General features: G+C 44.0%; 1 protein-coding gene across 1 annotated transcript; it reads right to left on the bottom strand.

The window, feature by feature from the left end:
• Positions 1-423: 423 nt before the first annotated feature.
• Positions 424-3,480, bottom strand: LOC132344037 (beta-defensin 33-like). Its single transcript, XM_059882325.1, has 2 exons — positions 3,423-3,480; positions 424-632 (listed from the first exon to the last, which is right to left on the bottom strand). The coding sequence occupies exons 1-2, from the start codon at positions 3,478-3,480 to the stop codon at positions 505-507; spliced, it is 186 nt and encodes a 61-aa protein (XP_059738308.1). The 3' UTR covers positions 424-504.
• Positions 3,481-13,148: the final 9,668 nt, after the last annotated feature.

Raw genomic sequence — 13,148 nt, 5'->3', positions numbered from 1 at the left:
TCTTTCCCTCAGCCCATACATTTGTAGACATAGATCAACAGGTTGGCTTTCCTGGGGCTCAGTGCTAAAGACTCTGCCTGCCAATGCAGGAGACACAGGAGATGTGGGCCTGATCCCTGGGGCAGAAAGATCTCCTGAAAAAGCAAAGGACGACCCACTCCAGTATCCTTGCCTGGAAAATCACATGGACTCAGTCCATGGGGTCACAGAAGAGTCAGACATGATTTAGCAACTAAACCCCACCACCAACAAATGAGGTTGTGGAGAACATCCATTTCAACAGTCACAGGAGCAGAGACTGAGACCTAGGAAAGGCAAGGCCTGTCCAGAGTTAATCAGCTAATGAGTGGTGTGACCAGACTTCCAACTGAAATCTTCCCATCCAGTTCATGACCTCATGCACTCAGAAAGACCCCATAGGACCCGAATGACCAGTGTCTCTTTTTAAACAGGACTCAGCTGTGGGGAGTGTCTTGTGCTGCTGAGGATGCTCCGATGCTGAAACTAGACGATGCAGCAGTGTTTCTTCCGACTCTTGCATTCTCCAGACATGATGATGCACCCATGGGTGTTCTGATACTTGCAGGCACCACCCATTTTCTCACATTCAAGGTTTTTCATTTTTCTTTTCCCTATAAAGGAAAGGGAGGTGAAAAAGAAACAATAAATAAGGCATGTGTAACTAAAGCTACCAGAATTCATCTTATACAGCAAGGAACTCCAAATTACAGTCCACAGGGACACAACTGGAACTCTCCTTGGTTTGGTGTGACCTACACGCTTAGAATGTTTTCCACAGTTTTGTAAAATTATAGTAAGAACTGAGAAGGGACCTTAATTGTTCTATAGGAAGGTGATCATGCTCATTCATTTAAACGGTGACTATGGGGCTTTCCTCAGTCTTCCCTGATGGCTAAGCTGGTAAAGAATCCGTCTACCAATGGAGGAGACAAGGAGATGCAAGTTCAATCCCTGGGTCAGAAAGATCCCCTGGAGAAGGGAATGGCAACCCACTCTGGTATGCATGCCTGGAGAATCCCATGGACAGAGGAGCCTGGTGGGTGTCAGTCCATGGGGTCACAGAGAGTGGACCACAACCGAGTGACTAAACAACTAGACCTGCTGATTAATGATTTATGAGCAGAACTGATATTTTCCTTCAGGGCTTGGGCCCTTAATCACCAGCACAGGGTCCTGAGAGTGCTTTGCTCGGACACAGGAACAGCAGCACCCACAGTGGTGGCTGCTCCTCGGGGGTGGGGATCAGATCAGAGCACACGGGCCCTCCCGGGTTGGCCTCATTTGAGCAAGAATTAACTTTGGCTCTTTGAAGATGCTAAGATCTGGAGGCACTGTCACCACAGCACAGCCTGGAGCATGCTGTCACATGAGGAGGGCTGCAGGGAAAATGCAGGACACCCAGTTTAGCTTGGATTGCAGGTGAGCAATACATAACCTTGTAGGATAAGTATGTCCCAAGTGATGCACAAGTCACACTTGAGCTAAAGTATTTGTTGAATTTATGTAATTCAGTAAGTACATTAGTTTTCTGGGATTGTTGAATATTAAATAAAACAAGGTCTTTGGAGTCAAACCCACTTGGGCTTGAGTTAAAGTGCTCCTTACACTCAATCTGCACTCCTTTGAATAAATTACTTCTTTTCTTAATCCAATCTTGTAAAGTGGCCTACCCCATAAATATTGATAGGAGGAATATATTTGGAATAAGACATTAAAAGTTTCATTGTTTTAGTTAAAGAGGAAGTTCAGTTCAGGCGCTCAGTCGTGTCTGACTCTTTGTGACCCCATGAATCGCAGCACGCCAGCCCTCCTTGTCCATCACCAAATCCCAGAGTTCACTCATACTCATGTCCATCAATCAGTGATGCCCTCCAGCCATCTCATCCTCTGTCGTCCGCTTCTGTTCCTGCCCCCAATCCCTCCCAGCATCAAGGTCTTTTCCAATGAGTCAGATCTTCGCATAAGGTGGCCAAAGTATTGGAGCTTCAGCTTCAGCATCATTCCTTCCAATGAACACCCAGGACTGATCTTTAGGATGGACTGGTTGGATCTCCTTGCAGTCCAAGGGACTCTCAAGAATTTTCTCCAACCCCACAGTTTAAAAGCATGAATTTTTCGGCATGCAGCTTTCTTCACAGTCCAACTCTCACATCCATACATGACCACTGGAAAAACCATAGCCTTGACTAAACGGACCTTTGTTGGCAAAGTACTATCACTGATTTTCAGTATACTGTCTAGGTTGGTCATAACTTTCCTTCCAAGGAGTAAGCTTTTTTTAATTTCATGGCTGCAGCCACAACCTGCAGTGACTTTCAAACCCCCAAATATAAAGTCTGGCACTGTTTCCACTGTTTCCTCACCTATTTGCCAGGAAGTGATGGGACAAGATACCATGATCTTAGTTTTCTGAATGTTGAGGTTTAAGCCAACTTTTTCACTTTCCTCTTTCACTTTCGTCAAGAGGCTTTTTAGTTCCTCTTCACTTTCTCCCAAAATGATGGTGTCATCTGCATATCTGAGGTTATTGATATTTCTCCCGGCAATCTTGATTCCAGCTTGTGCTTCTTCCAGCCCAGTATTTCTCATGATGTACTCTGCATATAAGTTAAATAAGCAGGGTGACAATAGACAGCTTTGACTTACTCTTTTTCCTATTTGGTACCATTCTGTTGTTCCATGTCCAGTTCTAACTGTTGCTTCCTGACCTGCATACAGGTTTCTCAAGAGGCCGGTCCTGTGGTCTGGTATTCCCATCTCTTTCAGAATTTTCCACAGTTTATTGTGGTCCATACAGTCAAAGGCTTTGGCATAGTCAAGAAAGCAGAAATAGATGTTTTTCTGGAACTCTTTTGCTTTTCGATGATCCAGCGGATGTTGGCAATTTGATGTCTGGTTCCTCTGCCTTTTCTAAAACCAGCTTGAGCATCTGGAAGTTCATGGTTCATGTAGTGCTGAAGCCTGGCTTGGAGAATTTTGAACATTACCTTACTGGCGTGTGAAATGAGTGCAATTGTGTGTTCGTTTGAGCATTCTTTGGCATTGCCTTTCTTTGGGATTGGAAGTGGCCAACATGATTTACCATTATTATTAGTGTTGCTGTTAGTCACATGGAAATGATTTGTAAACTGTGAAGTCCCCTGTAAATCTTTTCTATCACCATTACAGTTTATGGTTTTACCAGCAACTAGTTAAGGGCAATCATGGGAGGCTATTTTTCACTTCTTGAAGCTTCTCTTTCATTATTTGTAAAATGGAGCATGTCGCATATGCTATGCTTCTCTCAGCTTTGATATTATTCCGTTTAGCACATCACTGGATGATGAATCAACTTGACCTTCCCTACCCTAGGCTCCAAGGTCATCCACCATATCACCCGACCAGTTGCATCTGCCACTTACCCGATGTTGTCTGGATAAGACACACAAGGAAGAGGAAGAGAAGGTACAGTAACTTCATAATGGGAAAGGAGTTTTCGGAATTCCAGGTAGAACCTGTGTCTGGTGGCACACCTGAATCGGGGCAGGCAATCTGGGAGAGAGTTTGAAAACTTCAGCTGCAAAGAAAACACTTTTTTCCTACCAGCAATGTTCAGCTGGGCCTGGGCCTAATTTGAGGATGTTTCATCTATGAACACATGGTCCAAGTGTTTGCCTGTTGTAAAGGGAGAGGTTTGTAGGAAGTCAGGGTTTCCACATTGATTCTCACTTCTGCTTATGGCTCTTAGGTTTTGTGCATTTTTTGGAGAAAAATCATTAAACAGTGAATTCTGTTACAAAATTATTCATTTCTTTTTTTCACCTTTATTTCATGTCTCATTTGTCCTTTCAGAATAAACACCCTCAATCCAAGGGTCACAAAGAGTTGGACACAACTGATTGATTGAACAACAACAACCCAACACATATACAACTTTTACAATCGAAAAATGACAAGGAATTTTGGAAATTAAAAAGACCTTTTTTTACTCTCAACATTTTTTTTTTTATTGCTACCATTTACAGAGAGAATTGATCCATCCTAAGCAACCCCTTGCATAGACCACAATCAGGTGAGGCTTTATGAGCTAGAGTATTTTTAATACAGGTAATTCATCAATGTACTCTTGAGTGAAAAGCACCAAAGGATACCAGATAAGGGGCTTTCCAGGTGGCCCTAGTGACATAGAGCCCACCTGCCAATGCAGGAGATGTAGTTTTGATCCCTGGGTCAGGAAGATGCCCTGGAGAAGGGAATGGCAACCCACTCCAGTATCCTTGCCTGGAGAATCCCATGGACAGAGGAGCCTGGTGGGCCACAGTCCATGGGGTCCCAAAGAGTGGACCACAACCGAGTGACTAAACAAATGACCTTCTTGGTTAATGAATTCTGAGGGGAACTGACGTTTCCCTTCAGGGCTGGGGCCCTTAATCGACAGCACAAGAGTCCTAAGAGCGCTTTGCTGGGACAGAGGACCAGCAGCACCCACGGTGGTGGCTGCTACTTGGGGGTGGGTGTCTGATCAGAGCACCCGGGCCTTCCCTGGTTGGAGTCATTTGAGCGAGAATTAACTTTGGCTCTTGTAAGATGCCAAGATCTGGAGGCACTGTCACCACAGCACAGCCTGGAGCATGCTGTCACCTGAGGAGGGCTGCAGGGAAAATGCAGGACACCCAGTTTCGCTTGGATTGCAGGTGAACAACACATAACCTTGTAGGATAAGTATGTCCCAAGTGATGCACAGACCACACTTGAGCAAAAGGATTTGTTGATTTTATGTAATTCAGTAAGTACATTCGTTTTCTGGGATTGTTGAATATTTAATACAACAAGGTCTTTGGAGTCAAACCCACTTGGGCTTGAGTTAAAATGCTCCCTGCATTCAATCTGCACTCCTTCGAACAAATTACTTCATTTCTTCATCCCATCTTGTAAAATTGCCTACCCCATAAATATTGCTATGAGGAATATATTTGGATAAGACATTAAAAGTTTCATTGTTAAAGAGGAAGTTCAGTTCAGTTCAGTTCAGGCACTCAGTCGTGGCTGACTCTTTGTGACCCCATGAATCGCAGCACGCCAGCCCTCCTTGTCCATCACCAACTCCCAGAGTTCACTAAAACCATGTCCATAGATTCGGTGATGCCATCCAGCCATCTCATCCTCTGTCGTCCCCTTCTGCTCCTGCCCCCAATACCTCCCAGCATCAAGGTCTTTTCCAATGAGTCAGTTCTTCACAGGTGGTGGCCAAAGTATTGGAGCTTCAGCTTCACCATCAGTCCTTCCAAACAACACCCAGGACTGATCTCTTTTAGGATGGACTGGTTGGATCTCCTCGCAGTCCAAGAGACTCTCAAGAGTCTTCTGCAACACCACAGTTCAAAAGCATCAATTCTTTGGCACTCAGCTTTCTTCACAATCCAACTCTCACATCCATACATGACCACTGGAAAAACCATAGCCTGGACTAGATGGATCGTTGTTGGCTAAGTAATATCTCTGCTTTTTAATATACTATCTAGGTTTGTCATAACATTCCTTGCAAGGAGTAAGCGTCTTTTAATTTCATGGCTGCAGCCACCATCTGCAGTGATGTTGGAGCCCGAAAAATAAAGTCTGGCACTTTTCCCACTGTTTCTTCATCTATTTGACATGAAGTGATGGGACCACATACCATGATCTTAGTTTTCTGAATGTTGAGCTTTAAGCCATCTTTTTCACTCTCCTCTTTCACTTTCATCAAGAGGCTTTTTAGTTCCTCTTCACTTTCTGCCATAAAGATGGTGTCATCTGCATATCTGAGGTTACTGATATTTCTCCCAGCAGTCTTGATTCCAGCTTGTGCTTCTTCCAGCACTGCATTTATCATGATGCACTCTGCATATAAGTTAAATAAGCAGGGTGGCAACAGACAGCCTTGATGTACTCTTTTTCCTATTAGGAACCCTTCTGTTGTTCCATGTTCAGTTCTAATTGTTGCTTCCTGATCTACATACAGGTTTCTCAAGAGGGCGGTCACATGGTCTGGTATTCCCATCTCTTTCCGAATTTTCCACAGTTAATTGTGATCCACACAGTCAAAGGCTTTGGTATAGTCAAGGAAACAGAAATAGATGTTTTTCAGTAACTCTCTTGCTTTTGCTATGATCCAGCGGATGTTGGCAATTTGAACTCTGGTTCCTCTCCCTTTTCTCAAACCAGCTTTAACATCTGGAAGTTCACCATTCATGTACTGCTGAAGCCTGGTTTGGAGAATTTTGGCCATTACTTTACTGGCGTGAGAGATGAGTGCAATTGTGTGTTCTTTTGAGCATTCTTTGGCATTACCTTTTTTTAGGATTGGAAGTGGTCAACAAGATTTACTATTATTACTAATGATACTGTTAGTCACATGGAAATGATTTGTAAGCCATAAAGTCCCCTGTAAATCTTTCTATCACCATTACAATATATGGGTTTACCACCAACTAGTTAAGGGCAATCATGGGAAGCTATTTTTCACTTCTTTAAGCTTCTCTTTCATCATTTGTAAAAAGGAGCATGTCGCATATGCTATGCTTCTCTCAGCTTTGATATTATTCTGTTTAGCACATCACTGGATGATGAATCAACTTGAATCAACTTCCGTACTCCAGGCTCCAAGGTCATCCACCGTATCACCCGACCAGTTGCATCTGCCCCTTAACCCGATGTTGTCTGCCTAAGACACACAGGTAAGAGTAAGAGAAGGTACACTAGCTTCATGATGAGAAAGGAATTTTCGGAATTCCAAGTAGAACCAGTGTCTGGTGGGACACCTGAATAGGGGCAGGTGATCTGGGAAAGACTTTGAAAACTTCAGCTGGAAAGAAAGTGCTTTTATCCCACCAGAGATGTTCAGCTGGGCCTGGGCCTAATTTGAGGATGCTTCATCTATGGACACATGATCCCAGTGTTTGCCTGTCATAAAGGAAGAGGTTTGCAGGAAGTCAGGGTTTCCACATTGATTCTCACTTCTGCTTATGGCTTTGAGGTTTGGTGCATTTTTTGGAAAAAAATAATTAAACAGTGAATTCTGTTAGAAAATTATTCATTTCTTTTTTTCACCTGTATTTCATGTCTATGCAACTGTCCATTTCTCCTTTCAGAATAAACACCCTCAATCCATGGGTCACAAAGAGTTGGACATGACTGATTGACTGAACAATAACAATCAAACATACATACACTTTTTAAAATCAAAAAGGAATTTTGGAAATTAAAATGATCTTTTTTCACTCTTAACATTTTTTTTTTTTTGGCTACCATTTACAGAGAGAATTGATCCATCCTAAGCAACCCCTTGCATAGACCACAATCAGGTGAGGCTTTATGAGCTAGAGTATTTCTTAATCCAGGTAGTTCATCAATGTATTCTTGAGTGAAAATCCCCAAAGGATACCAGATAAGGGGCTTTCCAGGTGGCCCTAGTGACAAAGAGCCCACCTGCCAATGCAGGAGATGCAGTTTTGATCCCGGGGTTGGGAAGATCCCCTGGAGAAGGGAATGACATCCCACTCCGGTATCCTTGCCTGGAAAATCCCATGGACAGAAGAGCCTGGTTGGCTACAGTCCATGTGGTCACAAAGAGTTGAATATAACTGAATTGACTTAGCACACACACATACCAGGTAAATCATTGATATTTTTCGCATGTCTTCCTTCTCTCCACTTGGTTTTGCTTTACTGTGTTCATATCTCTCTTTTTCTTTATATGTAAGTCTCCAAAGTAACAAGTCCTATTTTATTATCTTACACTCTCAGCACCTAGAACAGTTCCTGGCATACAGCAGGTAGTCAAACATTTATTTCTATGAATAGGTACTAGTGTGGAAGAGTCAACATAGAGGTAAATGAATAAATGGATGAATGATGGGAATGAGGGAGGGGAGCAGAAAAGAAAGGAAGGCTTGGGCATAATCCTAGTGTTTTGAAGGTCTGGAGAGAGCCCCTTAAGTTGCTTTATCCCAAAGTGTTCCCAAGCACAAGCACCCACTCACCCATTTCCAACATGACAGGTCAAAGCAGGTCATAATACGTCATGGTCTTTAGCCTTCACTCACCACCTCTTTTCCATCTTACCTGAACTATATGTTCTGACGTTTTTCTATCTGTCCTGAGGCAATTTAGCAATAAAATGTTTTCACTTTTAATCTTTTAATCAGCATTTGAATCTTTCACTAAGTGGAAATCTATTTTAGTTTAGTGACATCAACCTAAAAACAGAGCAAGTGTTTGTAGCAAGCTGTTTAAATAAGTCTTACTTAATTCTACAGAATAGCTGTGAGGGTTTTACTTCCATGGCCCCAGCAACAGTACTTTTACAATAATAGAAAAGAAAGTATAGAATACAGGCAGTTGCCCGCCTTTCTCTCTTATACTTTTATACTGAAAGTGATCCTTTACACTGACTCCCTAATACGTATCTATTCTGACCCTTTCTTCAACTATAGATGTCTCTCTCTCTCTCCTGGAAACCTACCTTGCAGATGGCTCCTCTGCCCTTCTCAGGTGGACTGTGGCAGAGATACCTGGGAGCCCCTGTCCATGTCTACATGATTACAGGCCAGGTCAACAAAGGGCAGAGGAAGGGGTGAATGAGGACACACAGGATGCCTCCTGAACCCGTTGGCAGGAGTCATCCTGGCAGAGACGTGGGGGACCAGCCAGACTCGATGGCACTGTTGCCACCAAAATCTTGGTTTTCTCTGCCCACTGGAGCCAAAAAAATTGGCAGAGACAGAGTTTTGGGCAACCAGAAAGATGGCTTTAATCATTAAGCCGGCAGAAGGGAGAACACAATAGGTTCCTGCCTCAAGGAGCCTGTCTCCCCTCCATCGGGAATCCAGGGGATCAAACAGTTGGGGCTGAGTCAGGGGTTGGAGATATAGGACGAAAGGTGTAGGGGTCCTGAATTCTCTCTTTTTGCACTCTTTGGAAACAGCCACTAGGCCAGTGTCAGGTAGCTTGGTATTTGGGTCTGGCAGTTGGTCCCGGTGCTTGGGTCCATTGTCCTTTAGGGATTTCCTGGTGACTTTCTTCTTGTACTAAAAAAAAGGGGGAAAGCAAACCACTATGGGGTGGATTCCAAAGAGAGTGCACCATAAAGTTAAGCATCAACATGAGGTTAAAATAGAGCAAAGAGACGTACCAAACTACAAGGGGAGGTTTATGATGCCATAAAGTCAAGTATCAGGGCATGGCTAGAATAAGTAAAAGAATCATAGTTGCAGAGTGTGGCTCCTGCAGAGTTAGAGGGCAACAGGTACAGATGTAGTTTGCATAATAGGTTAGTCTTCTGTAAAGAAGAAACTTAGTTATCAATGCAAACTGTTGATTGTCAGCAAAGTAATGCTCAAAATCCTCCAAGCTAGGCTTCAACAGTACATGAACTGGGAGCTTCCATATGTACAAGCTAGATTAAGAAAAGGCAGGGGAACCAGAGATAAAATTGCTAGCATATGTTGAACCATAGAAAAAGCAAGACATTTCCAGAAAACATCTACTTCTGCTTCATTGACTATGCTAAAGCCTTTGACTGTGTGGATCACAATAAACTGGAAAATTCTGAAGGAGATGGACCACCTGACCTGCCTCCTGTTAAACCTGTATGCAGCTCAAGAAGCAACAGTTAGAATCAGACATGGAAAAACAGATTGGTTCCAACTGGGAAAGTAGTAAGTCAAGGCTGTATATTGTCACCTGCTTATTTAACTTCTGTGCAGAGTTCATCATGCGCAATGCCAGGCTGGATGAAACACAAGCTGGATCATGATTGCTGGGAGAAATATCAATAACTTCAGATTGCAGATGATACCCCCTTATTGCAGAAAGTGAAGAGGAACTAAAGAGCCTCTTGATGAAGCTGAAAGCGGAGAGTGGAAAAAGCTGAATTAAAACTTGACATTCAAAAAATGAGATCATGGCAACTGATACCATCATTTCATGGCAAATAGATGGGGAAACAGTGGAAGCAATAGATGACTTTATTTTTTAGGCTCCAAAATCACTGCAGATGGTGATTGCAGCCATGAAATTAAAAGACGCTTGCTCCTTGTAAGAAAAGCTATGACCAACCTAGACAGCTTATTAAAAAGCAGAGACATTACTTTGCCAACAAAGGTCCATCAGTCAAAGCTATGGTTTTTCCAGTAGTCATGTGTGGATGTGAGAGTTGGACTATAAAGAAAACTGAGCACTGAAGGATTGATGCCTTTGAACTGTAGTGTTGGAGAAGACTGTTGGGAGTCCCTTGGACTGCAAGGAGATCCAGTCAGTCCATCCTAAAGGAGATCAGTCCTGAATATTCATTGGAAGGACTGATGCTGAGGCTGAAACTCCAATACTTCGGCCACCTGATGGGAAGAAGTAACTCATTTGAAAAGACCCTGATGCAGGAAAGATTGAAGGTGGGAGGAGAAGGGGATGTCAGAGGATGAGATGGTTGGATGGCATCACTGACTTGATGGACATGAGTTTGAGTAACCTCCGGGAGTTGTTGATGGACAGGGAGGCCTGGCATGCTGCATTCCTTGGGGTCGCAAAGAGTCAGATATGACTGGGCACCTGAACTGAACTGTAGCATATGGGATCTTAGTTCCCTGACCAGGGATGAACCCATGCCCCTTGCATTGGCAGCTGGAGTTTTAACCACTGGACCACCAGGGAAGTCCCTGCTTTTAGTTTCTGTAGCTGCACTAGATGGGGGCAAGAGGAAGAGACGGTTTGTGTCTCACCCCTGAGTAAGCATGAGAAATGAGACCCAGGACCGAGGTGGAAAGGCTGGCCTTGGACAAGAGTATGAGACCATTTGGTTCATGAGTCACATGGGAAAGCCATCATTTTCCCGGTGCTGAAATGACACGAGCATTCCTCCCATGCAGGAGTCCAACATGACACCCAGAGATGTTATGGCAATAAAACATCAACAGATACAAGAATGCAAATTAAAATTAAGTAGAAATTAAAAACTGAAATCCCAACAAAGGATATGATAAAAATTTCATATAAACAGTACCACCAAACCACACTTAATGGCAGATAAACGTTCCATGATAATAAAACAAACTAAAAATAAAGGATAAAAGGGATACAAGATATATGAGGTGTAAGACTGAGTCCCAAATACAACCTTCGAGATGAAGAAGAGTTGGCAGATGCACCATGGGCATTTCTGCGAAAAAAGAAATATAAAGTTGACTAAAATGTTATTATTTTTTTCCTCCATTAAACACACGCAGGTTTGTCTCTTTTGAGCTGCTAATTTTAGGCTCAAGACATGATTTTAAGCTACTGCTGTATTGATTTCCTGTTGCCGCTGTCGCAAATTGCCACAAGCTATGTGGCTTCAAGGAACACATACTTGTTATTGTGGTTCTGAGGATCCAAAATCCCAAATGGGTCTCACTTGCTTCAAATCACTGTGTCAGCAGGATGCCGTTCCTTCTGGAGGCTTCCTTCCTTCTCACACTTAGAAGCTGCCTGCCCTCCTTGGCTTATGGCCTCTCCACATCAGTGTGAGCTGATGAGAGGCTGGTTTAGCCTCCTCAGCGTGCATCTCTGACACTGGTCTGCATCCCTCCTCCATGTCTAAAGCTCCTAGTAATGAGATGGCATTGTGCACACCCAGATACTCCATGTTATTTCCCTATCTTAAGGCTGAATGATTAGGTAGCTTAATTACACCTTTGCTGTAATTCTCACTTGTCCTGTGTCTGCCCTTTCAGGCTACTGAAACAGAAACACCATAGGCCAGGTGGCTCTTTTTTTGCACTTTGTTTTTTAACTGAAGGATGATTGCTTTACAGAATTTCGTGATTTTCTGTCATAGAAAAACAAGAATCATCCATGGGTTCACCCATGTCCCCTCACTCTCGATATTCTTACCATCTCCTTCCCCAATCCACCCTTCTAGCTGGTCTCAGAGCCCGTGTTTGAGTTCCCTGAGTCACACAGCAAATTCCTGCTGGCTATCTATTTTACATGTGCTATTGTAATAAGTGGCTTACTAACAACAGACCCTTACTTCTCAGTTTTGGAGGCTGGGAGCTCCACGATCAAGACAGACCAGGTGGCTGGTGGACGGCAGTCTCCCTGTGTCCTCAGAGGGCACAAGGGGTGAGCCATCTCTCTGGGGTCTCTTTCATAAAGGCCCTCATTCCACCCAGGAGGGTCCCACCCTCATGACCAAATCACCTCCCAAAGGCCCTGTCTCCTAACACCATCCCCTTGGTGACCTCAGCTTGCCCTGAGGGAAGAATTAGTGCAAAGACCAGAGAGCTGCTCACACATACAGCGTGCACCAGCAAGGCTCTTTGTTTAACTAGCAAACCCTCTGAAGAAACTGCAAGCAGGCTGAGGTCAGCATGCTCGCCCCGCCCCTTGAGGTCTCTGTGTTCTGTGCTGTGCTGTCATTGAATTGTGCTTTCCACAGGACTTGTGGACTTCTGCAGGACTTGTTTTTCCATAGCATCTAGTTGATTCATATCATGTACACACAGAGAGACATGCTTTGTCCATGTCAACTCTGTCATTCAGTTGATGACAATTTGGGAAGCAATGTCTCGTTTCAATGCCCAGCACTTACAGGAATAGGACAATCCATACCTATAGAGCTCTTATAGCCCAAAAGGGAATCAGAAGTGTATCCATGTGCACACAAGGCAGGAGTAAGAAGCACAAACCAAATGGAAGTGAGGGCTGCAGAGGGACAGTGGAGGGGGGTTTCATCCTGGAGCAGGGGCGGGGGGTTTCCTATGGGACTGGTGTGCTGGTGATTCTGGACCCCTGGGGTGCATGTTTGAGGGGAGATGTGGGGCAGGACAGGGTGCTCTTGGCTGGGAAGCAGGAAGGACGGCAGACAGAGGGGCTGGGGAAGGTCAGGCTCCCAAGGAACAGGGGCCACACCCCTGGGAGCGCAGAGCACCCTACCACGATTTCCCAGTGGTTCACGTGGGGAGCTCAGAGAGCATCCTCAGGGATTTCAGAATTCGCTTGGGATCAGACACCACACAACAACATCAATGACCAATGGACAAGATTCTTTAACTTTGAACAAAATTAATTCTGGTTTAAATTTTAGACGCTCTGTTGAAGGGCACAGTTTCTGACTTCACATAGGTCCTGGCCAC

This window comes from Bos taurus, chromosome 27 (assembly GCF_002263795.3).
Source record: "Bos taurus isolate L1 Dominette 01449 registration number 42190680 breed Hereford chromosome 27, ARS-UCD2.0, whole genome shotgun sequence".
Classification (NCBI taxonomy): Eukaryota; Metazoa; Chordata; class Mammalia; order Artiodactyla; family Bovidae; genus Bos; species Bos taurus.
Note: the sequence above shows the minus strand (reverse complement) of the source record. Positions and strands in the feature narration are given on the sequence as shown.

Excerpts from the sequence above, each read along its gene's own strand:
- LOC132344037 (XM_059882325.1), bottom strand. The coding sequence starts at position 3,480 with ATGAAGTTACTGTACCTTCTCTTCCTCTTCCTTGTGTGTCTTATCCAG. Across the intron at positions 633-3,422 it reads TCTTATCCAGACAACATCGG|GGAAAAGAAAAATGAAAAAC; the intron begins GTAAGTGGCAGA and ends TTTCCTTTATAG.